General features: G+C 31.9%; 1 protein-coding gene across 1 annotated transcript in view; it reads left to right on the plus strand.

Moving 5' to 3' along the window:
• Positions 1–27,638, plus strand: part of LOC115209614 — a 1,042,307-nt gene that overhangs the window by 363,038 nt on the left and 651,631 nt on the right. The window contains exon 2 of the mRNA XM_029778060.1: positions 16,970–17,128. Within this exon, the coding sequence (XP_029633920.1) occupies positions 16,970–17,128 (159 nt within the window). The remainder of the gene's footprint in view (positions 1–16,969; positions 17,129–27,638) is intronic.

Here is a 27,638-nt window from a genome sequence, read left to right on the forward strand (position 1 = left end):
ATGTATCACTCTAAAAACATCACAGAAAGCAATAATATTAAATCATTTATTAACAGCAATAATAATATCAAGTACTATAATTATCGATAGAGAAACTTTTAAATTATGAGGGAAGACTATAATATGTATATATAGTTGAAATACTTCCTGCTGATGAGAATATTTTCACAAAGTGTTTAAGTCATTTAACTTACTAGAAATGACAGCTAAATTTCCTTCATTTATACCTTAAGGTTTCAAAATAAGTAGAACAAGTCTAAATTGTTAACCCATACACCATAACACTGGATCTATTTTCCAGCCTGTATTTCATTCTTGCCTGTTCCTTATACAGACATCTCTGCCTGACTCAGTGTATTCACTCTTTTTTATCTCTCCACTAGCCTGATTAATTGATGAATTCATTTCTATTCCTCTGACTTATTTCATTATTTCAAAGGTTTTAGCATATCTAAAATGTCTATAAAGTCCTGCTTCTACCTCTCAGGCTAACAAATGAAAGCAAAATCTGCAAATTGTTTTAACCCCATTTTCATTCATTATTATATGTAAGTGAAAATGAGTAAATTCAAATGGCATTAGTCTGGTTCTTCATGATGTCCAATAAATCCAGTGATATTTCAAATTAATAAAAGTCCTATAAATATCTTGATGAAGGTAAAAGTTTGTACTAAAATCAAATAAAATTGATTGATATAAAGCATTCTAATCATTATTGATCTCTAATTCAGTATCAAAATATTGAATTTAGAATCATACCATATGTTTATGTTTTAGATGAGATGATTGAAAATATTTGCATAACGTGACATTTTATGTTTCTGGTTTTATTTTTTCTTTATAAGTGGCATTAGAGTTTTACATCTTGTATCAGTGAATTTAAAAGAAAAGTTGAACTTTGTCTTTATTAGTAGAATTTGATTTCCTTTTCTTGGTGTTTATCACAAAATTTAATTTTAAAATGACTTATTTTTCCATAAAGTGCTAATATGGTCCATTTAACTACCACATGCCAAATTTTGCTTGATATTAAAAGCTAAATATTTGCACACTGCCAATCTCTGAAGTTCATATCATTTTTAACTTCAAATTTAAAATTAAAATGCCAATTGTCCATTGTTTGCATATATCTTCCTAAACTCTTGTTATTTGTATGAGCTAAATATTTTTCAGTAAAGTAATATATAAAACTAGTAAAACATACTTTGTCATTTAGACACATCATACATTAGGACAGGAACAGTCAATTAAATGAACCCTAGTACTTGACTGTTGCTTTATTTTCTTGACTTTAGAGGGATGAAAAACAAAGTTGACCTCAGGAGAATTTGAATTAATAAAGTATAGAGCTAGAAGAAGAAATAAACAAATCATTTTCCTCATGTTTTAGCATAATTACTGTCCCTAATCTCTTCTGTTTCATGATTTTAATCCAATTTTACATAATAACAGTGAGCGTGAAGACCCTAATGTTAATACAGTTTTGTTAATGTTCCAATACTTCTTAAGATTAGTTTGAATAAACTTTACAAGTGCTTCTTTTGCTTTGCCTAAACTATAAATTTTCTGACTTCAAGTGCATCATTTACATTCTCTAAATAAGGCTGCTAGACTCTTGAAAAAATTCTATCTGTCACTGTCAAACAGTGTATACATTATTTGTGAGTTAATTTTAAGAAGTTGACTATTCATTCCCTCTCTTTCCCTTTCCCTATCTTTTACTCTCTTCATCTGCCCCTCTCTGTTTTATCAACAGGAGATGGGAATGGGAATTCTACAGTTTTCCTAAGGAAATAAACATTTTGTAATTTGTCATAGCAATGGTTATTAAAATGACAATGATGAAGATTATCAATGCTTGTTTTACATGCTGACATGCATTGTGTTTATCCACAGTTTTCTTTATTCTAATTATACTTTTATTGAATGGAAAATATGCTAAAAGTGTTATTGTAACATGGGATATAGCACCAGGTCAGCTCTGTTCAAGCAGACCAATAGCACATAAGTAGTTGGCTCAATAATATAGATGTGAGCCATAGAAATATTTTTCCAGATAAGTCATAACTTTGCCAAGCTGAGAATCATACTGTATACTCAATTATATAATTGAACAAGAGCAGCATTGTAGTTAGGAAATATTGTATTCTTCTCATTGTCCAGTATATTTCTCCATACCTGCAGATTCTGAAGAAGTGGGGAGAAATGTGCAAGCAAAGGGGTATCCTCTAGAGTACTTAATATTGGTAATGAGCATTGCAGCACAGTGTGACAGCACTATGATAGCAAGGGCATCTGACCTTAAAATTTGCCTCGGTGAATTCTGTCCAACTATGTTAACATGAGAAAGGGGACATTAAAATGATGATGATAATTTTTTGTAAACCTCTGACACTTTCTGTTTTGATCAAACCTTTGAGTATTCTATGTATGTGTATTGTTTTGCTTTCATTACTATATTTTCTATGTGCATTTAGAACGTTATGCTGTTGTATGTAACTCCCAATATTTTTGTCTTCCATGTATGTAGAATATTTATGTTCATAAGTGGGATGGTTCGTTGTATTTGATATTCTCTGCTGTTACTGGTGAGAAGGCAACAATTCAGTTACTGCTATTTTGTCAGTTGTTTTGGAACTTGGTTTCAGTGTGATTGATATAGGTTGGAATGGTTTTGTTGTTAAATCTGGAGAATTTGAGGACTTAGATATGGCTCCATCTGCATATGAAGCCATGTATATGCTTTGTAGAAATGAGGGAAGGTTGTGGGCTTTAGATTAAAAAGAGAGCCTAGTGTTACTCCATCTAGAAAACTGCAACTTGTCATTGTGTTGTTTTTGTACACCCTACAGATTTGGATACTTTAAAAGAGAATTTGAGAGTCAACATTTTTAATTACTTAAGAAGGGAATGCTGAGCAATTTGTGTATAAAAGCTATCATATCTTTAATGTGTTAGATTGATGAGTAGTGCGATGGTTGATCTGAATCTATATAATGAGTTTAATAGCAGAATGTGTGGATTGGCAATGTCTAGAATTTGTCTTTCTAGGGATAAAGTTATTAATTTTGTCTCTTGGTAATGCACATTAATCTAATAGTTTCGTTCATATACTGTTTTCAAATGGTAAAGCTTGGAAGACAACCAACTTTAATGAAAAAGAGGCACCTTTAGTTCATATAAAATTATTCTTAGCTACACAACTTTGTCATGCTAAAACAGGAAAATATATGGGATACAGTGTTATTGAATTTTCCACTTAACATTGTTTTGCTCATGTTTTGAGAAAGTTACAATTTTGTTTTCAAATCACTAATCATTTTTACTTGTAATATTTTGATAACTATAACAGTTATGTTATTTCAAATTTTAACTATAGAGCATTTATCAAAAAGTTAGCAAACAAGATTGCTTACACAATTTATTGTTGCTAATAAAAATTCATGAAAGCAAGTTTAATGATCTAAAGAACTTGAAATGCATTTTCATTGTTTTCATTATATATGAAATTTCCAAGACTAAATCATAATTGTTAGCAATATTCATATTGGAAAAATGTCTAAAAATAAGAATACTAGACAATGGGGATGAAAGTCCTATTAAATAACACATAACACTAATTTCTTTTGTATTTTAACTGAAAATATGTAAGGTAATATCTTTCGTTAATTCTAGAACAAAAGCAATGAAATTTGTTTACACAGCCATAAAGACAGAGATTTAGATCATTTGTAAAGATTTTCTTGAAAAATTAAAATTCACTTAATATAAAACTGTCCAAAATTGGAAATTAAATTTAGATTTTTTTGAGGGTTCAGTATATTGACTTATTTTCTTATGAATTTTTCATTCCTTTCACAGAATGAATAATTATTAATTCTATTGCATTATTTAATTTAAACAATACTGGTGTAATGAAGTCTTACATCAATAATACCTTTAATTGCTCACAATAAAAATTTAGCAAATTTAAAGCAAAGTAAGAATTTATAACATTTAAATAAAATCTAAGATTAGATATTAAATCCATATTTCCAGTGCTCACTTATATCAGTTTTTTTATTTTATAAAATTTACAAAGAAGCTAAATTGGAAACATCACAAGTGGTAATAAATATTGAAATTCAGCCTCTGACCTATAATTATTGAGAAACTAAGAATCAAAATTTGAGAGCAGCTGGGTAAATTTGAAAAACTAAGGCACATAGTGTCAATGATTATCAATAAGAGAGAAAATAATGATTTTAGTATTTAAACATATTTGGTTTACTTCTGCTAACCATGTTTATAAAACTGTAGAAAGCAGTTGACTATATTCTGCTCAAAAGAAGCTACTGTCTTTACTTCCTCTTAAAACAAACTTTATTATGATTGAGGAAACAAACAATTTTTTGCAATGTGTCTAATAAAAATTCATCATTCATATGAAATGTTTCCAGATACTGAAAGGTCATGATTTTATTATAAAGAAAGTAAGAAGATAATAGCATTTGTTTTCCCTATGTAAAAAGTTTATAGAAATTAGCTACAGATATATCTGTAGTGTATTTCATTCTTCAGAGATTTTGTAAAGTCTTAAACATTTACTAAATGAGATATGTTGTTATATTTATAAGTAAATGATTCTCCTTCTCATCATCACCATCCTCATCAATGCCATCGTCATCACCATCATCATAGTCATCATTGTTTTGTTATATCACATACTGGATCCATCATTAATTCTGAGCTTAATCTAGAAACTTAATTCTTGCTTCATTAATTTACTTAGTTGTAAAAAGATAACATGCCTATTTAAATAAGGAAAGTATCTATTTAAGAAGTATCTCATTAGCATGCCACATAGAATTTTATCTTATTATGAGTCTATTAGGATCAGATGAAGCTGTGTTACAATTCAGTCTCAATTGTTCCAGTAACCTCTGCCCCTAAATTCATGTTCTGGTTTACTTTATACATTTCATGTGTTAATTGGTATGAAATATATTAATAAACATTATTGAACACACACACTCAATGTATGTACTTTGCACCAAACCATGACAAAATACAAATTGTGTAAAAATCTGTTTGTTGGTATGCCCCAACAAAACATATATAAAAGTAAATTGAAATATGAATTAGAGGCATTATCGATTGCACTTATTCAATGTATGTGATTTTAGACAGGTAAGACAACTTGCCCCAAATCCCACTCAAAAGCAGTGGGCATTGATGTTTTGCCATTTTTGTGGCTTATCAATATCATGTACCTGAATTGAACAGGAGGTGGGACATATCAGCAAATGGTTTTTATACTATTTGTATGTAGTCATGGACAGGCGATTAAGTTGCCTCCAATTTTGTTGAGGCACATGATGTTGATAAACCACAAAAATAGTGAAACATCGATATCCATTGCTCCTGGGATTTGGGAAAAGTTGTCTCACCTGTCTGACTTTCAAATGTATTAACACCCAGCACTTTGTAGGAGTCATCCCTACTGTGCTAAATCACATCCTACTGGTGAACAAGCAAGACAAAAACATTGAGCATGTGTGTTCAATAATGTTACAATACTAGTGCTGATTCTAATTCATATTTGAATTTATTCATATCAATATCAAATGTCATAGAAATTTACTTAATCTGTAGATACATCTCTTCACTTTGTCAAAAGCCCAGCAAATTATGCCTCATCTGTTGAGAATCCCTTCTCATAAAAAGGAGTTCATTGGTCTATTCACTAACAGTGTCAGCTCATAACAATAGTAGAAATGACAGCAGCTGTGTGGTGGCCACTCAAAACAACTAATCAGCATTTAACATTATTTTATATTAAGAATGGTATTTAGTTGATAAAGTATCCATAGTAACTGTAGTTGTGATTGAAGTGGTGGCACAAGTAGCAGAACATTTATGCAGTACCTACTACAACAACAAATGGGTTTTACCTACAACTCAGGTACAAGCATTTACCAACAGTTCAAGGTAACTCAACTGCAATTATAATTATGCAGTAACCTACTTCTTTGAGCCATTCAATGTGGAAACCACTTTAATTAAAGTTATCCTTGAAGCAATGACAGTAGCAGGCAACCTTTTGTAGCCACATTTTCACAGCATGCACTTTCTGCAATGAACTTTATTAACTTACATCTCAATTTCTCTTTTCTCAAAATAGACAATAGGTTGCTAGAAAATAAAATAATATATTTACATGCACATATCATACAGACTCACGTATTTGAATGTACATACCATGCAAACTTATTGGTATGGGTTCATGCATCATACAGGATCATGTGTGGAACTACATGATCATGTGTGGAACTATATGTCCTATAGACCCAAATCTTTGAACATTTTTATGAATACACCTAAGTTTCATACTCATATGGGACCATATGTCACAAAACTTTACTATATATGGTGCATACATTATATAAACTCTCATGCATGTTCATGTTGTATGGACCTATTTGTATGGTTACACAAATAACTTCATAAACTGCTGTGTTATTCAATGACATTTTTTTATATGCTTGATGTTTTTCATATGCCTGCTGCCAAAAATTTAACCCTTTTTACTTCTAACATTAATCGTTTTTATAGATGAATCTTGTTAGTGCTAAATTAATTTACTGAAAAATAAAAAAAAATATTTGTTCCTTCTTTCTGTGGTTATAATAAAATAAAACTCTTTATAGTTTATTTTGCATAGCAGCTTTGGTTGAATTTATATTTTCTACACTCTTAGATGAACTCATTAGGTAGAGTTAAAATTCATATCGACATATGTAAAACGTGAAATTTTATTTCCTGCTCCTTTCTAACAGCTACGTATTAATAACATACTTCATTGATGGAAATACATAATGCAACGTTACTAAGTCAATTTTAGGATCTCATTATCACTCAATCTCAAGAAAAATCATCCAAATTGTCATCCACCTTCATCCTGCTATCTTAAACTGAATTAAAATAGGATATTCTTGAAAACAAAACTAGATGGTCATGGCTGAGATGTCTGACTTTTGGTAGATTTGTTTGACTAAACCCTTAAATGTAGAGTGCCAGCATAGCTACATTTGTATGACTGAAAGAAGTAAAAGGATTTATAAAATTAAAACTGAAGTGTGGATTCCTGCTTTTTTGAGAAAGACAACCAACAGTAATGAGATATAATAGTTTTCAAATTCTAGATGATCCATAACTTGTTACTACCCAACTCAGGATGACCATGTAAACTTATGAAAACAATAACTTTCTTTGACAACTAATCATAAGTATATGCTGTGAATGTGAAGCATAATCTGTTGTGTCCTGGTGTTTACTGATAACTAATTTATCAATCCTGAATAGATTAAAGTCAGAATTGATTGGCAGAATTTAATTCAAAATTTGGAAAGTTAAAAGTAAATATTGCCTCAATTATTTGACTTGAATTAAAGAGTTCTCCTTGTGTTTTGATTGTACTCACAAACAATTTAATAAACAATGGGAAAAGTTCATATTCTATATGAAAAGACATTGATTATCAGTTTCAGTTTTCAGCTATTGTGTTTAATTTTTGAAAGAGAAAATTAAAACTACTCTGAACTTAAACTTAGAATAATTTCAGAATTCAACAGCTTTATTTATTATAACTTGTGAAGTTAATTATTGTTTAACTAAAGTTTTATCTTATCAAATATATATAATACTATCTACTACATATTCTGCAATTTGGAATGTAATTTAGTCTTCAGGATTTGCATTGCATTAAGTTCATAATATGTTATTATCTTCTGAACAATAGATTTTTAATTGATAGACTATATTCAATATTGAATAACATACCACTGTTTACATGAAATAATCTTAGTTTTTTGCATATTGTTTAAAATAGGTACCACATATACAATATATTCTACAATAGAATATAGAACTAAGTACATTTCCAATATTTGCCTGGGTATTAAGTATGTGTTCCAGAGCCATTTCTACATTCTTTTTACTTAAAATGAATGGGATGGGATCTGTTTGTAATTGTAACATATTTATAATTGCTAAGTAATAACAAATTGCATCCATGCTCAGTTTGAAGGTCTTAACATTAAAGTGATAGTATCACATTGAACATTCTTTGTGGTTTTATTGTTTTACTTGTTTCAATTATTAGGATGCAGCCATTCTGGCTACTACATTCAGGGGTTTCAACCACTTGCATCAATGACCCATTCTTTATTTTAAATCTGTTATTTATTTTACTGATTTTACTGATTTATTGAATACAAATCAGAACACTATTGTATACCAGTATATATAAACATACCTACCTTGCCCAAAACATATGTGTGTGTATGTGTTTGTGTATGTGTGTGTGTGTATGTCTGTGTGTGTGTGTGTGTACATGTATGTGCATGCATATATCTCTATCTATCCATATGTACTTACACACACACACACATAAAGGATTTCTGCCACACAATTTCTGCCTACTAATTCAACTTACAGATTATTGGTCAACTAATGCTAGAGTAGAAATCACTTAGAAAATTATTTTTAAATCTCACAGCGAGAGGTATTCAGCAACACTACTTTGTAGTAAAGATTGTTTGCCAACATAACATGGCAGTCCTGGTTTAGGACAAATGTTGCTATTATTTACCCCAGGAGACATCGTCTCCAGCTGGCTATACAGCACGATCGCTGTCCTAATATTTTTGAACAAGGGACTCTAGCACCCCAACTCAGCTCAAAATAATATCTGCAAATCAGGATTTCTGGGTTATTTCTCTTCATCAGCTCAGAACAATTGTTCAGCTAGATGTGGCACTGCCAAATTCCTATTTGAAATAAATAGCTTTCAAAATGACAACTAGTTACTGATCTATAAATTAGAAAATTATTATTCTTAAATGTCACAATGAGAGACACAGAATGTGTTGCATAACCAGCTGGAGACGATGTCTTCTGGGTCTAAATCACAGCAACTTTTGTCCTAAACCAGGACTGCTATGTTATGTTGGCAAACAATCTTTACTAGAAATCACTTGTCCAAGATTTCACATGGCAGGATTGAACCCAAAATAGGATGGTTGCAAAGTAAACTTCTTAACTAGATTACTGTGTATAGAATTCATTTAATGATATAAATATAAATGATAAACAACTAGTAAAAAATACTTTTCAGAAAATATTTTGTTTTGATGCAAACCACAGACATTGTGAATATGTTAAAAATAATTTCTCTATTAATATTTATTTTGATTAAATACAAAGGCATGTTTAACTATTATTGATTCTTCTTTGTAGAATTTAACTAAAACCTGGAAAATAACATCCATCCTAGGATTTATATTTTATGATGTTAAGAATGTGAATATTATAATAATTTTATTTATCCTGTTCCATATAAAACTATATTCATCCTCACTAAAGTGGGTGACACCTGAATAATTATTATGTCAACTTTGAACAAACTTAAGTATGACTGTATAACACCTATTAATACATTCATAAGCTTTGCCAAAACTATATTCTTTTATTCTTTTATATGTTTCTGCCCTAATGGTGTGGCCATGCTGGGGCACTACCAGATTACATTATATGGTTATCATGTCTTTTATAAACAGTTTGATTGCAAGGCCATATACATTATGATTACACTGAAGCTGAACGCGCATAGCACTGAAACTGCAAACATTTTTCTTTTATCAGTTTAAAGTCTTCTGTTTAGAGATTATAACTAATCTATATTGATATAAATTTCATCATCATCATAATGGTTACAAATTTTACCCCAAGGGCAGAAATTTGCAGAGAGGGGATGAGTTGATTACATCGATCCCAGTGTTCAACTGGTATTTATTTTATTGACCCTGAAATGATGAATAGGAAAGTCAACCTCAGCAGAATTTGAACTCAGAATGTAACAACAGGCAATATACTGTTAAGCATTTCATCCAGCACACTAATGAGCCTGCCAGCTCACCGCCTTGATTATAATAATAATAATAATGATGATGATGATATTAATAATAATAATAATAATAATAATAATAATAATAACGATAGTAAAAAGTATCCTAGGGACAGCTAGGATACTTAGGAGGGTTCTTGGCATCTAATGTTACTTGTTGTAGTCTGATGTTAGGAATTTTTCTTTTCCAACAGTCTTATCTGTTGTGTGAATATGAATAATGATAATGATAAAAATAATAATAATCTGTTAACATGTCAATAAAAGGCTCACAGTAGTTCCTTCTAAAATACCCCACCCTTTTCGAATATAAGCACACAACAGATAACTTAGATATACCATCCTTATCAAGAAGTTCAAAATGTGTTGTTTAAGTTAATGGATATCCTACATCTGAACAGCATGCCAGTGACCCATTTTGAGATCAAGCTGAGAAAAGAAATCTAAAAGAAATTAAGTTGAATATCTGCCACTATTATCACATATGACTCAACACAGGTAATTAAGAAACAAAGGTAGCTGCAGAGAATTAGCATGAAATGGAATAATACAATGGCAAAGCAAACTTAAAATTGTGATGGAAGCATAACCTGTAGGTACTATATATAATATTTATTTTGGGGATTACTAGCTGGGCTCTCATTCTACATGTACCATTATGGATGCAGTGAAAGGAGTAGTTGATCCACTGAGGCAACGTCATCTTGTATATAGAACATTAAAAAAATATATGAAAACCGTTGGTATTAGGTTGAAATGGAATCAACTTTACTACACATCATACATAGGTGCTTGTTTAGGATATGTGGGCAAATGCATTCATATTTGACCATCTATGTATTTTTTCTGAGTGTATGTATATATGTATGTATGTATTCATTCTAAATGATTGATACAGAAGACAGAGTAACTAGAAGCTTTATTTAGCTCAACAATTGTTTCAGCCAGGCACAGAGGTTTATCTTTGGCTAGGTATTTCTCCTGCAGCTGTCTTACCAGAAATATAGCATCAGTGGTGCTTTTCTCTGGTACAAACCCAAACTGCATCACATCTAGACTGACTCTCTCCCTAATTAGTTGGGCTATGACCCCTCTCCGTGACTTTCATTACCTGATCTGACAACCTGATACTTCTGTAATTATTTGTATCTAATGTGAAAACCTTTGTAGCAGTTAACTATGGTGCTGCTAGACCAGTTATTGGGTATGACTCCATGTATCACCTGGTTGACTATATGGGTGACTAGACTATAGCCAACACTGCCAGATATTTTAAACATCTCTGTGGTGATTCCTGATAGGCCAAGGCTTTCCCTGTCTTCATACCTTTAATCGTGCTTTATATATATAGACAGATATAGATATATATAGAGCACGATTTATTTGTGATTAGAGATGTTCATAAACCAAGGTGCTATTGTTTTAAATGAATTTGAGAAAGACCGGAGATAAAGTACGATTCATTCGTGATCAGAGGGTCTATTGCATATATAAAAGCACCCACTACACTCTCAGAGTGGTTGGCACTCTGGAAGGGCATCCAGCTGTAAAAAAACTCTGCCAGATCAGATTGGGGCCTGGTGCACCCATCTGGCTTGCCAGTCCTCAGTCAAACCGTTCAACCCATGCCAGCATGGAAAGCAGACGTTAAATGATGAGGATGATGATGATGATATGTTTTACACAATCTTTGTGTAAATTTATTTAAATAAAAAAACCTAGTACACTTCATGACAATGTGCTATTTTATTATGTGTAACACTAGCAGTATTTTCCTTTCAAAAACATAACTATTTATAGTGTTCCTTAAAAAAAAAATTATAGTGTAGCTGTGTGGTAAACAGTTTGCTTTCCAACCACATGGTTCTAGGTCCAGTACCACTGTGTGGTACCTTGGGCATGTGTCTTCCACTTTAACCACAGATTGACCAAAGCCTTGTGAGTGGATGTGATAGACAGAAACAGAAAAGAAGCCCATTGTATGTATATTTATGTCTGTGTGTGCTTTTTCATCTGTGATTTTCCTCCACCACTGCTTGACAACCAGTCCTGGTGTGTTTACATACCCATAATGTAGCAATTCATCATGAGAAATCGGAATAAATACCAGGCTTAAAAGAATAAGTACTGGTGTCCATTCATTTGACTAAAGTTCTTCAAAGCAGAGCTCCAGCATGGCTGCAGCAGATTAACGACTGACACTAACGATAAAAGTTCAAGGTAATGGATGGGGTGAAAGAGTGATTGCTGTTTTATGCAGAGTGGGATGACATTTCAGGCCTAACCCTTTTAACAAGTAAAAAAAATCGTTTTTGAGTGTTTGCATTAAATTTCAAATGAGCAATAGAGTTGACTAATCAAAGTGCCTAATGCAATTAGTGTTGACAGTCACTTAATATGTTTCTCAGTTTTTATTGCCCACTCATCACTTTGGCATGTGCTTACTATCAAGCTGGGTGCATAGCCAAAATCTAAAGTACTGTATTTTAGATATAGGGAGCAAAATAGTATTTTCATTCTTTTATTCTACATTCTATTTTTTCTCTCCTCACATTGTCTGAAGGGAAGAGTCTGTCATATACTGCTAAATTCAAGTTTGATGTCATTATTTATGCAAAACCCCATGGAAATGAAGATGTTTTAGTCCTCATCAACAAAAAAATAAATAGATAAATAAATAAATATAATTCAATGTTGGCTAACTCAAGAAAGGAAATTGAAAATTTCTAAAAGTGTTAAGTGCAATTTCTGGAGAAAAAATGCAAAATAGCAAGATCTTGAAAATATACTATAGGAATATTTTTTCAATTAGAGAAGGCAAAGAATATTCATTTCTACAAATATGATAATCTTTAAAGCAAAGAGGATCACATGTGATGATAGTCTAGAAGATTTTTATTGACCATGCATCATGGTGTTATTGGTTAATGAAAAGTTATCCAAAGAATGTGTCACCTTTACCTTTGTAGCAGTTGACTATGGTGCTGCTACACCAGTTATTGGGTATGACTCCTTCATGTATCACCTGGTTGACTAGGCTATAGCCAACACTGTGAGATATTTTAAACATCTCTGTGGTGATTCCTGATGGGCGGGGGTGGGGGGCTTTCCCTGTCTTCATACCCTTAATCGTGCTTTATATATATAAATAGATATAGATAGATATATAAAGCACGATTTATTTGTGATCAGAGCAAAAGTTACCCAAATAATGGGCTGTCTTGTGGAAATGAAAATTTGTGCTTTTTACAAGTATATTTATTATACAGTTAAAAAAGAATTTTCATTTGACTTGTCTAAAACAGTGAACATGTACGAAACGTAATTAACATTTAACATTGCAAGCAAATGAAGAAATGATGTAAAAATTACTAAAACTATTACTGTGAAGACTATTGGACTAAGCAAATATAAATATCACATTATACAGTGGTGCTAGCAGACTGTGCAGATGGAACAAAATTACCACCAATGTTATTTTTTAAAAGCAAAACAATGCCTAAAGGTAATTTATGCAGCAGTGGTTATGTTCTTATACATGAAAAAGGATGAAGGGATGAAGGTAGACTATGACTTCGGTTTGAAAAAATTTAATACAGCATCCAGGGTTTATTAAAGAAGCCTTCTCACCTCATCTGGGATTTCTTCAGAGCTCATGAGATGAAAACAAAATGAGAGAAAAAGCTAGTGATTTAAAAATACAACTGGCTATTATGCCTGACTGTTTAAATTAACAACAATCTCGCAAAGTTTCTGTAACAAATGCTTTAAGAATTTAAGGAGAGAGAAATTGAATAACTGGATGCAGCAGGAAGATTTTGCTGTAACTTTGACTGGATGAAGAAAAGATCAATGCTTGCACTGCTATGCATGTGGGTGAAATTGCCAAAACTAAGGCGTCACTGCTAAGAATTCTTAGATTGGGACACTTCGGATGATTATGGTCCCTGTTAGTGTATATGTTTTCATTCATGTGCATTAACTACAGCATTAGAGCATTTGGTCCTTATTTCTAGCAATCTAGGTGTTTCCTAACACCCTATTCACATTTAGTGATATTTATAATTCTCTTTTTTTAATTTGGTGAAACATTGCAAACTGCTGTTTATATTAATTTATATGTATATATATGCATATGATTATATATATATATATATATATATATGTAAACAAATATGCATATATATATATATATATATATATATATATTATATATATATATATATGCATATTTGTTTACATATATATATATATACACATGCATGTATACACATATATGGCTATTTTTACTTTCAGATCTATCTCATATACTTTTTTACTTCATATTTCTTGAATATTCTTCTCAATCTTTTTTATTTGTGGAATGGGCTTTTTTCACAAAAAGTAATCACAAGGGATTATCTATTGTTTGATCTGTTCTTAATAACTTTGCACCTTTCAGATTTGGCTGTTTCAGAATAACAGACTATTGTAATATGATAGAACAAATGGCTTTAAGCAACTGCTGTTACTGAAAGAGGCCTTACCATAGAGTACATTTCACATAACTAAATTGACATCCTTCCTTTGATTGTTAGATAACCTTGCTAGAACCAGAAGAATTATATCTAGTTGATCGATAATCCCTTATTACTTATTGGCCCACTTCAATTCTGTAATATTTTTGTCTTATCCTAACACTATTTACAGTTCTTCTCTTAAGAATTTTCTCTCAAGTATCGTGCACCAACTCAATTTAAGCTCATGTATTATATACACTTGTTTACTTGCCTTCAGCCATATTTAGTTATTCTTCTATAACATAGAACTAAAATATCACATGCAATTTGCATGTAATGTATACTGATCAGTGGAACATTCATGTAACAATGAATCATGTTAACATCTGCTTTATAAAACATCAATAGCACCATCTATTAAGTTTAAGAAATTTGTTCAACATAAGGTGGTACTCCAGCATAGTCACAGTCTAATGATTGAAACAAGAAAAAGAATAAAGCAAATAATTTTATTTTAGAATATCTTAACCATTAAATTTTTAGATAGTGTTGCCATTTGATATCTTTTTATTTTTATTTTGTTAAACTTGGAAGAAGAAGAGGTTACCTATGTCCTTTGTGCGCTCTCTGAGATGGGAAAAATCGTTGTCTTTGAATTGTTCCACTTGAATTTTCCTATGTCAATGAGTGCAGGAAAGATATGTGCAGAAAAAGAATTCCACAAGGCTGATTCCAGGTGGTCAATTCTAGAGGGGAATCATCATCATCATCATTTAACGTCTGTTGACCATGCTGGCATGGGTTGGATGGTTTGATCAGGACTGTCAAACTGAGATGCTACACCGGACACCAGTCTGATTTGGCATGGTTTCTACGGTTGAATGCCCTTCCTAATGCCAACCATTCAGAGAATGTAATGAGTGCTTTTACGTGCCACCAGCAAGGGTGCCAGTTGTGTGACACTTGTATCTGCCAGGACTATGATTTTGCTTGGCTTGATGGGTCATCTTCTTAAGCATGACATAATGCCAAAGGTCTTGGTCATTTGTTATTGCCTCTGTGAAGCCCAACACTTGAAAGGTGCTTTTTACATGCCACCAGCATCAGCCATATTGCTTCTATAAGACCCAATACTTAAAAGGTGCTTTTTACGTGCCACTGGCATGGGTGCCAGTAACATGACACCAGCATCAGCCACAACTATGATTTCATTTATTGTTTGATAAAATAATGCTCTTCCACTACTCTAGGGACCAATTCTGTAGGTTTTCACTCCACTCTAAACGCTTTGCAACGTTTGTTTTTGAAAGTAGTAGTTTTCTGATTGTAGCTCTCCCATGAAATCTAGCTTTGTGCAGCTCCTGGCAAATCGCTTTTGTGGAAACTGAGTTCTCGAGGTGGTCATTAAGCTCTGCAGTAATTTTGGATGCTATACTTCTGTGTTCCTTTCTAACAATTCACGTAAGAGTCCAACGGTCCCTATCTGAAAGCTTTGGTTTTCTTCTGGAGTTTTGTTTTGACGAAAAGGTTTTTTCCCTCTTTCTCAAAGGTTGTCATTACTTTTGAGACAGTACTTCTTGATATAGCAAATATTTCAGCTGTTTTCATTATGCTAGTGCCTGCCGTATGAGCACCAACAATTTTACCCCTTTGAAAGTCTGATAGATCTGTCATTTTAATAAATTCTAATTACCTTTTTCTGATAATATCTGAAAAGAAACAGTAATTTTAGCAAAACATATTAAGCAACACTAATAATAAATTTTAAAAAAAACATACAACTAAACAAGCTTTTGATGGTTTTATAGATATTCCAAAATTATGATGCTAGGTGTTTCCATTATTTTGTCCAACACCTGTATGTAAGGCAGCAGCGGCACTGTCCCAGATGCAGGAGCTATATTCTATTGCAGTTCTCTTTCTCTTCAGCCCTGTAAAGGATTAGTAGTTGTTGCAATGGGTCGATGGAAATGTGCTAGAATGCCTCAGTGATTGGGGCCTAGTATTTAGAACTGTTACAAGGGCTCAATTTGCATGCTGCCCTTATCTAAATGGTAAGGAAGGGGTGTTAAGTGCAATGATTTTTTTTCTCTGTGGGCAGGGATTGTATACTTATTTTTGCTGTTGAAGGAAATAAATTTGGCACAATCCCATAGGAGCATGTTTTTGAGTCAGTGCAGATTTGGCATGAGCCATCCAGTTTGTATGTGGATGACACTTAGGTGTGGAACATTACAGAGTGAAGTGTTGTATCATTTCTGTGAAAGTAACTGTTGGAGATGACAATGTGTAGGCCATTGATTTATTGGAGGAGAGGTATTAGATGTTAAAGGACAACAGAGTTGATAGAAAGTGTTCTCTGGCACAGACCATGATAGAGTGGTTTATTGATTGAAAAAAAATATTAAGACAAATAGATTTAATCAATCTCTAACGAATCTTATTTGAATAAAAATGCTACAGTTTTATCATTATCCAAAATATTTTGCTCATCCTTACATTTATGAAATGAAATCTATTACAGACAAAACTTATCATAAAAGAAAAACAGTCCTACAGCCGTGAAATTGTTTTTGATCTGGCTACATCCTCAGACCAACCTCGATCAAGGGTTCCTCATCTGGAGCACCGCTTAATAAAGAAAAATGATTCTTTATTATTACAAGTCACAGTTGGATCTGCGGTAAGTATCTCTAAAATATTTTTTCTGAAAATATAACAATTTTTAATTTAAACTTACTTGTATCAAATCTTCATTTTGGAGTCTACGTTTATATTTGAAAATAATAACTGATAACTGATGCCTAATTTTCACATTAAAGTAAAATTATTTTGATATGCATTTTAAAATTGTTGTTTAGAAGTGCAAGTGAAACGAGTTTAAAATTCATTGCCTTTAATAAATTGAATTATCTTCCTTTGATGACTAAGAATGTATTTCAAACTATTTGTTTCTGAAAGAGAAGAAAAATACACACGAGTAAAATTTCTTCAATTATAATTTTAAAATGTTTAATTTTAAATGCAATGTAATTTGTATTGGTACATCTGTCTCCTATCAATAAATAGAAAGAAAGTGTTGTAGCTCTATGATCCTTGCTATAAAATAAATTTTGTTTGTTTATATTTTCTTTATATATTTATGTATTTTATGTCTTTAATTTAACTTCGTTATATGATTAGAGTGTAAGTTTATAATTATGGAATGTAGAATAAATTATCATTACATATTAATGAAAACGAAAAATAATTAGATTATATTGAATTAATATATATATAAACTAATAATAACAAACAGAAATCAACTAGTAATAGTAAATGAAACCAAATGGGTTGCTTTTAAAAATAAAATGATACATTCAATTAAATCAAAATGTTGCCATTTTGTATTAATACAAAAACACAAAATGTGTATTAAAGTAATTTTTATAAGATATTTGCTTGGAATAAACAGAAAGTTTCAAAATCATTTGGATTATATTGGGCATCCCTGAAGACTTCACTGTTATAAAGTTTATCTTACTAACACAAAAACTATATTCTTCCCATAGAATATTTGTAAACCATAGAGCCTTTTAACACACATTATTCCACCAATACAAAGCTTAATTAGAAATTATCCCATTCTGAAAACCATAACGAAGAATCAGTCAAATACTTACACACAAACATGCACAGATACCGTTTCTATGACACCCTACTGCAGACCACCTCATTGACGAATAACAGGGACCTTCTCTTTGTGGCTGGTGACTTCAATGAGCCTGTTGGATGACATGCTGGGGGCTTCCATGGCATACATGGAGGCTACGGTTATGGTTCCCACAATGAGGACAGAACAAAGCTGCTGGAGTTCTGCAATGCGAATAGTCTTATGGTTTGCAACACTAACTTCAGAAAACCTACAAGCCACCTGGTCACCTACCGATCGGGCCAACATACTTGCCAAATCGACTACATCCTTGCCAGAAAAAGGGAAAGAGGTGCAGCAATATCAGAGGAAGGCTGATGGAAAATAGTTTTTGTGTGTGGAAGATGCCCTTGTACAATTAACATTAAAAATGTACAGAAAACAGACTTCATTAAGTGCCAGCGGGAAAAGTAGTTGATAATTTGTGTTACCTAGGTGACCAAGTCAGTAGCGGGGGGGGGGGATTCTCTAAGAGCATAGCTGTTGGAATAAGAATAAGCTGGGCAAAGTTCAGAGAGCCCCTACTTCTATTGGTAACAAAGAGCCTCTCTGACAGAGTGAAAGGTAGATTGTATGATGCCTGTGTACAAACAGCCATGCTACACAGCAGTGAAACATGGGCTGTGACTACTGAGAACATGTGTAGGCTTGAAAGAAATGAAGCTAGCATGCTTCACTGGATGTGTAATGTCAGTGTGCATGCACAACAGAGGGTAAGCATCTTGAGAGGAAAGTTGGGCATAAAAGACATCTGATGTGGTGTGCAAGAGAAATGACTGTGCTGGTATGATCATGTGATACACATGGATGAAGACAGCTGAGTGAAGCAGTGCCAAACTCTAATGGTGGAGGGAACTTGTGGTCGAGGTAGACCCAGGAAGACATGGAACGAAGTAGTGAAGCATGATCTTTGAATGTTGAGTCTCATGGAGAGAAAGACAAGTGACTGAGACCTTTGGTGATATACTGCACTTAAGAAGACTTGTCAAGCCTAGTGACATCATAGTTGTGGCCGATGCCAGAACTGCATAGCTGACACCCAAGCTGGTGGCATATAAAAAGCACTTATTACTGTCCTGGAGGGGTTGGCATTAGGTAGGACATCCAGCCATAGAAACCATGCCAAATCAGATTGGAACCTCAGCTTACCAGTTTTCAGTCAAATCATCCAATCCATGCCAACATGGAAAACAGACATTAAATGATGATGGAGATGATGATGACGATATATATAAGCCACATCTTTGTGAAAAGAATGTGGAAAAGCACTCATGAGATAAACACTTTCACTCTATCACAGTAGTAGATTATGGTCACCTGGAATCTGGTGGCATATGGCACATGATGCTGTTGAAGACCAGTTTTCAAATATTTCATAAGGGTTGAAAACAGCGACATTTATACTAAATATTTCTTTGATAGAAATGAGTGAAAAGTGAACAAGATAATATCTTTGTACAAGGCAGTGAGCTGGCAGAAACGTTAGCATGCAGGACAAAATACTTATCAGTATTTCATCTGCCGTTAGATTGTGAGTTCAAAATTCTACCGAGGTCAACTTTGCCTTTCATCCTTTCGGGATCGATAAATTAAGTACCAGTTATGTACTGGGATCGATGTAATCGACTTAATTCCTTTGTCTGCCCTTGTTTGTCCCCTCTATGTTTAGCCCCTTGTGGGCAATAAAGAAATAAGATAATATCTTTGTACATGCTTTATTTTCTAGTTGTTTGCTACTTGTATGATACAGTCTGTCTGTTTTTTTGTTATATACTTAATTTTATTGATACTTAAAGGTTTCTCTTACTTTTCATATATCTTGTTCTTGCATATAATATTTTTTTGCAAACATGGCCTTCAGATGGCTGGTTTTCTTCATTTCTCTGTGTGATAACAGATGTATCTTCTCTTTCCAACCTCTTCTATGACTATTTTCATTTTGTTTGGATTTCTGTAGAACACATGCTCTTGTTAATTTCATTCTTGTCATTGAAACTAATTATACTCAGTCTTCTTTGTTGATATATTTGAATATATCTGAAAGTATTTTGGAGGGAATCCCTAAGACGTTTCTTCTATCTGCAACTAAATAGCTGCCTTGGCTTTTGCCAGAAGTGTTGTTATGATATAGAGTCAACTTTTAATTTAGCAATGTTGTTGTTGTCTAAATCCACTCTAATCCTGATCAGGTAGTTCTATGATTAAAGGGCACTCCATCTCTTTAGGATTATATTTCCCAAGAGTCTTTCTATTATGTAAGTAAGGTAAGGCGATGAGCTGGTGGAAACATTAGCATGCCAGGTGAAATCCTTAGTGGTATTTTGTCTGTTGTTACATTCTGAGTTCAAATTCTGCCAAGGTTAACTTTGCCTTTCATCCCTTTCAGGGTTGATAAAATAAGAACCAGTTGAACATTGGGATTGATGTAATTAACTCACCCCTCCCCCAGTATTGCTGCCCTTGTAGCAAAATTTGAAACCATTATTTAAGTAAGGTGTAATTTAAGGAAGATTTTAATATTAGTTCAAGCCTTTGAAGTGAATCCATAGAAACTCTTTTGCTGACCATTAAAACGTTCTATTTCAATGTGCCCGTTGGTTTAGGAACAATGCTTTGGGAATAATAATGTGACATCTTGATAACATTATTTCTTTGTGGAATTGATCTTTGTGGTATGATCTAAAAAACTTGTTAAAGCTGTTATGTCCCCACCTCCGCCCCCCAAAACTTTTATCAATATCTTTTATGCAAAGGTATAAATATCATTTCCATTATTTTGAAATTCATAAGTGTCATTTTTGAAACCTCCTTTGGCAAATGTATGCCGTATTATCGATAGCTTGAAATAATATTCAGATCTTGGAAAGTTTTCAGAATGGCAAGAGTTATAAACATATTAACATGCTTGGTTAGATAGGAGTCAAAAACAAGTGAGAAAATAGAAAGATGCAGATTTTCTGAGAATACTTGAACAAATTTGATAGGAATGAAACAATTAGGGAAAAACTAGTGAAGAAAATTATTCAAGATAACTCTTAAAAAATGTTGTATGCAAAAGTTATGATATATAACAAAAGCTTCTTTCTGAAAGCTTTTTTTTTTAAATATTGTTTGAATGATGGTACCTACATATAACGTAATGTATGAAATGAGTTGGAATTTGCTAATGACAATTTTTGCAAGTGATTTGTACTTGTTGATATTTTTTTTGTTTTGTTTTAGTCATTTGAATTTGTTTAAAATTCATTAGTATTGTATTCAAATAAAGAAATAACTGTATTTCAAGATTTTGGATATATCAAGGGACCTGAGGAAGGTTCCATTTGAAAATGAAATATATAATATAATTTATACAATACTGCATAAATGTTTTATAATGGTGTAGTAAGGATATTTAAATTCTTCGTTAATCAATAGACCATTGTTTTTTTTTTATTTATGAAGCAGCCCCTGATAATTAAATGATTACATTTTGAACTTAATCTATAAATTATACATTGCAAACAAGAGTTTAACAATATTAAAGTCATGTGAGTTTATAATTAGAGCAATACATCACTTGTTTTTAATATTATAAGAATAAGAATAAAGCAAAATAGTATTTTACATGAAAACTTTTATGGTATCCTATTACAGCAACATGTTAAACTGTTATAATGTTTGAAAGAACTTCACTGAAAAACAGTATGTCTAATTTTAAATATGTGTTACATATAATAATCTTACATTTTCCTATTGTACTCCTATTGAAAAATAACATGGTGAATTTGAATTTTATTCATTCACCTTCCTGTCTAATGAAAAAATTACCAAATTAAGAAATGAAATTCAACTTCACTGAATTTCTTTTTATTATAAAATGTAAAAGAGAAAGTTGAAATATTATTATATGTTGCTATCCATAGAAATAAACTTCTCTAACATAAACTGCACAGTCTCATCATAATAAATTTAATTAACTATAACAGCACGGATATACAACTAAATCTACACAAAGACATCATATAATATGGCAAAATTATTGCAATAGTGAGTGGTATCCATAGTACAGGTAAACTTAGGAAGAAAGAATAGGGACTGATTAGATCATTTCTAAGAACATTATGCCTGAAGATATGATAAAAGATTTAAACATACAGTATTGTAAACTTGCCTAACTCCTACATTATAAGAATATACATTATAAAACAAGGATAGTCATCAATGATAAATAAAGAAGCCTTATAGATACAATAATTTTATCTATTAAGTATCCACTGTTTCAATCATTATTTTCCATTGGCAAAATTATGGAACATTAGCATAAACAAATATCATTTATAAATTTTCTTTGGTTACCTTACAGAAATATTAAAAGTAAAGTATTCAATACTACATAAGCTATTGACTTATGTTTTATTTTATTTTTCAGATCCTATGTTAATTCCATGCTAAAACAGTAGACTCTTTCACAAATATATACAGTTCCCATGCTTATCATTAAAATAAAGAGCTTTATACTATTTCTAGCTGGCAATAATTGCTCAAAATATTTATGAAATTTAGAATATAAAGTGAGAAAATTACTATTTTGCATAATTAGTTTCTCTCACAGGTATTCCCACCAGTAAAATTTAATTTGTCAGTCTAATACCTGTAGCAATGTTGTTTACTATTAAATTAGTTTTAGTAGGATGTATTTTAGACAAAAATCTTCCTCAGAGATAAAATAAAAAGTGTGTTCAAACTGTATCAGTATATTTGAAGTGTGTACAAAGAGGTGTATTGTTGAGTATTTGGAATCATGATGGCACCTTACTGAAGCCAAGATTATTGCATTGTTCACTAAGACTATCACTGAAATATATGGAAATTACATATTGGCACAATGCTGTTTACCAGGACTGAACCTATTTTTCTTTATCGCCTTTGACAATAATTTTCGTTCAGTATGGGAACACACTTCCTCTATCTCTCATCTTTTTTATCACCTTCCTTAACAGCTTTGTTACTTTAAATACTATCCTCCTTTTCAACTCTTTGTATTACAAGAAATCTTTTTCTTCTTGCTCAACACACATCAAAACACTGTTCTTTTTTCCTTGACTTCACAAGAGGTTAAACTGATTTTTGTAGAGATGAGGATAGTTATATTAAATTAAACGTTGATTCCGTTCCCTACTGAGTTCAAGTTAACAGCTTAACCAGTCTACATGTCTCACACACGTATACCAGTGAACAGATTTCCATTTTCATCCTTTTTCACCTAGCAGCTATTTCATTACAATACACTATTTTATTCTGCAGCTTATACTTTCTGTATTCATACCCATTGGTTACTTCCTTTTTACCTCTCCTTCAAAAAGATGAAAGGGTTTATGGTCTCTTTAACAGATATCTCTTATTTCTAACCAATCCAATAACAAATGCTTCAATGATCCCCTCTCTCGATAACATTCATACCTGACTTTATTTCTGTTTGCATATAAACAGGTTTATATTTTGGGTTTTATAAATACAAACCAACATATTTCGCCTACATTTTTGCATGGTACAATGTAACTTTCCACCAGATGGCTCTTGTAATCTTTCTCTAGTCACTTTTTCTGAATTTAATGTTTTTCCATCTGATTTTCTTTTCTCACATTCTTTTCACATGTATACCACATTCATCGTGTGCATGTATGTATACATGTATATTTATGTGTACATAAATGCAAATGTAGGCAGAAACACATGTGTATGTATATGAGTGTACGTATGATATGTATATTCATGTGTCTACATGTGTGTATAATCTTACACTTAGGTTTGTGGCATATATCTATGTGTATAAACTTATATTCATGCATACATACATACATACATACATTCATATGTACATATGTACATACATACATTCCTGTAAGCGCACGCACGTGCACGTGTGTGTGTGTGTGAAGGTGCAAGTTTAATGGCTAGCATGTTGCACTCAAGATGCCAAGATCATGGTTTCAATTCCCAGATCAGGAGTTGTGTTCTTGAGCAAAACTCTTCATTTCATATTTCAATGCAATCGTTTCATTATCTGAGATGTGGCACATCATACAAATGTCGATTTGATGGAAGGAGTGAGCTTATGTGAACACAAACATTTGATTGCTATAAACAAATCATCTGTGTGGACTTTTAACAAGGAAATTGCAGAACCCTCATATATCATCTAACAATGGGAGAGTCCATTATATATATATATAATCTAAATGTATATATTAAGAAAAAGGAGGCAGTCAGAATTTTGCATCATTCTTTATTAGTGCTTTCGTTCATTTACCGAACTAATCAAGATAAAATCAAATGGACCATTTTGATTTTGTTGTGATGAGTTCAATAAATGGATGAAAGTGCTAATAAAGGATTATTCAAAATTTTGACTGCTTTCTTTTTATCAATATACAATATCTCAACACCACTTCAAACACTCTATACACACACACACATGCACACACACACACACAAACACACACAAGCAAGTGTATTAGCTCGATGCTCTGGAAAAATGGAAAAGTCTTTTACCTTTCGAGCCTACACTATATATATATATATATATATATATATATATATAGAGAGAGAGAGAGAGAGAGAGAGAGAGAGAGATAAATTTATAGAAAAACAAAAGATGAAAACAAGTGTATATATATATATATATATATATATATATGTGTGTGTGTGTGTGTGTATTGCATGCATAAAGTCTTTTCTTTTTTTTTTTGCTTGTCACTCGTAATTGTGTAATGGGTTTTTTTTCAAATTTTTTATATGAAGGAATGTTATCAGGGTATTAGCATAACCCTGACCGCATGTGTAGCAGAATTCTGCAGGTAATCCTGGTGTAGCAGATTTTGCTATAACTTGTTTTTGTTTTTGTTATTCCAACCAATTTGACTCTGCAACATTTACTCTTTTCCTTTAACTCTCTGCTATTTATTGGATTCACTTGCTGTCTTCTCCCATATAGTCACAGTTAGGTTATCTGTTTCATTGGAGTATATTTTATGACAGAGGTGGTTTGGCACTCTTCTTTGATGGCTTCCATATTTCAGCTTACTGTAGAGCACAGCCATCGGTGTCCTAGTATCCTCTATGCAGATCACATATCACATCCAGCACAGCTGTGATTTGAGCAGAATGGACTCAATCTTTAGTATATCAGCTTGCTTAGGACCTTGGAAATGTGATCTTACCAAAAAGTGTTTGTTAAAGAATAGATCATTGCTGGTACAACTGGTAGCTCATCAGTTATTGATATGCATTCAATGCAGTCTATAAAATACAACAAAAATAGAAAAGAAAAGATAGTACTGCTACTCAGTAAAATTTTCTAACAGTTTTAACAATTTTATGCTATATCATTTCCATAATCAGTCAAATCAGTCATTCAGCTTCTGAAAGTAACCACAGCCAACTAACTGCTGCATGCTATGATCTACCTCTTCATCCAAGCTGTTGGTGAAAGCATACTGCCCAAATACGCAAACATTTTCATTGCACTTAGAAACTGATTTACAATTATAATGCTCAGAGGTTTGTATTCCAGGTTTAGGTTAATGCAACACTTCAGTCTTTTCATATTTATTGATAAGCCAAGAGCTTATTTCACAATACAAAATAGTACATAATTTTTCTCTATATTTTCCAGTGTATGAACCATATCTCACACATGCATCCAAGCGCGCACACACACACACACACACACATGTAAAGACACTAAATAATTCTGTAGGCTCTCTTAATTCTTTTCACGCAGTACTTTCTTCTTTGTCTGCCTTATCTCTTGCTCTCTTTCCCTCCCTCTCTCTCTATGATCTGTGTTTCTGTAGCCTTCTATCACTATGCATTTGGGTCATTTTTTCTTTATCTTTCCCTTCCAACACATAATTTCTCCAACAAAGAAAACAGCACAAATTATTCCGTTTTCTTAAATTTTATTGAAGTGATTTTTTGCCTTTACTATCAAACTCTTGTATGTTGTTTGTTGCCTTAATATCTACGTTGGTACAACAAAGTTTTTGACAAATCGTCTATTGATCATAATCTTCAAAGAAAACAATAAAAATGTTTTAATACTTTTTGCATATGTGTGAGCAGTTTAGAGTTGGGGTTAGAATACAATGATTAGTGTCCATGATCCAATTCTAATTCATAGTGGAAGCTTTTGTACTTCACTGACAGAACTAATAATTTTGGAAAAGGTGTCGGCATTAGAACTTACAATTTATCATACTCAAATAGATGTGAGGTCACATACCTATGTAAGAAATCAATATGTTCTGCATACATAGTTACTAACATAAAGAAAAATGCATAGACAAAGTTGGTCTGGAATAATGTATGCCTTGGAATAATATTTAATGGCAATTCTTTTTCAATATGTAAAGAACTTTGTAAATTTTATGATGGTATTGCTAATACCAGTGGTGGAGATATTTGCAGCCAGTGGTAGCAGCAAAAGTGGTGTGATGGTAACGATGCTGGTAATTGCTGCAGTAACATTGTAGTTTATCATGAGACAAGAAGTGGCTAAACACTAACGCTTGAATATTATACAACAAAAATGAAAACAAGTGAAAAAAAATGTTTTTTTTTCTTATTTTTTAACAATAAACATGCTATTGATTATTTATATGGGAGTCAACTAATATATAGTGTGTTGTATTTTTATTGAGAATAATAACTGCACAAGAATTGTAATAACTTTCAAAATAGCTAATTCAAACATATCTATGCATATAAGAATGCTGGAAGATGATACCTATAATAATCTATAATTCTTATAATACTTTTGTATAAAATGATCATTTTTTTATATTAAGTTTAATGTCTCTCTTTTATAAAACTGGTATTCCTCACAAAACAATTTTTTAAAATTTGTTTTCATATTCTACGGATGTCCTTTTTGTAATATTCATGAAAAAAAAATGTTTTTAAATACATTCTGCAGAAAAGATCTCTTGAAAAAGAATCGACTAAAGAAATTGCTTTTAAAAAAGTTACATGATTTTCATATACTACAATTTGTTTATGAAATAGCATCTATCTAGATATAAAATAATGAACTACAATATAGGATAATTTAAAATTGCAAGATGTGGAGATGAGCCTACAGAAAGAATATACAGAAAAAGTTATATCCTCAGTGAATTTAATATAATACATAGAAATTTAGGTCATTGAGTAAAATAAAATTTTAAGCTGAGGCTTTTATAGATATTTTGATAAAATGAATAGTAATATTACCATTGTTCATGATACTGTATCACATGTCTATTTTCTGTTTTTAAGACTTGTGTAGTTGCAAAAGCATTAACACGGATAACATGATTGTCAAATTAGAATAGGGTAATAAAATTATTGCATGCTAGTAGTAATTGAATATATACAAATATATGCAATACCTGTACATTATAGCTTTTCCCCATGAAGAAAATAAACAGATGGGGAATTCTTGCAATAAAGAAAATAGAGAATGAAGAGAATCAGATAA

Source organism: Octopus sinensis, linkage group LG3 (assembly GCF_006345805.1).
Source record: "Octopus sinensis linkage group LG3, ASM634580v1, whole genome shotgun sequence".
In the NCBI taxonomy this organism is placed as follows: domain Eukaryota; kingdom Metazoa; phylum Mollusca; class Cephalopoda; order Octopoda; family Octopodidae; genus Octopus; species Octopus sinensis.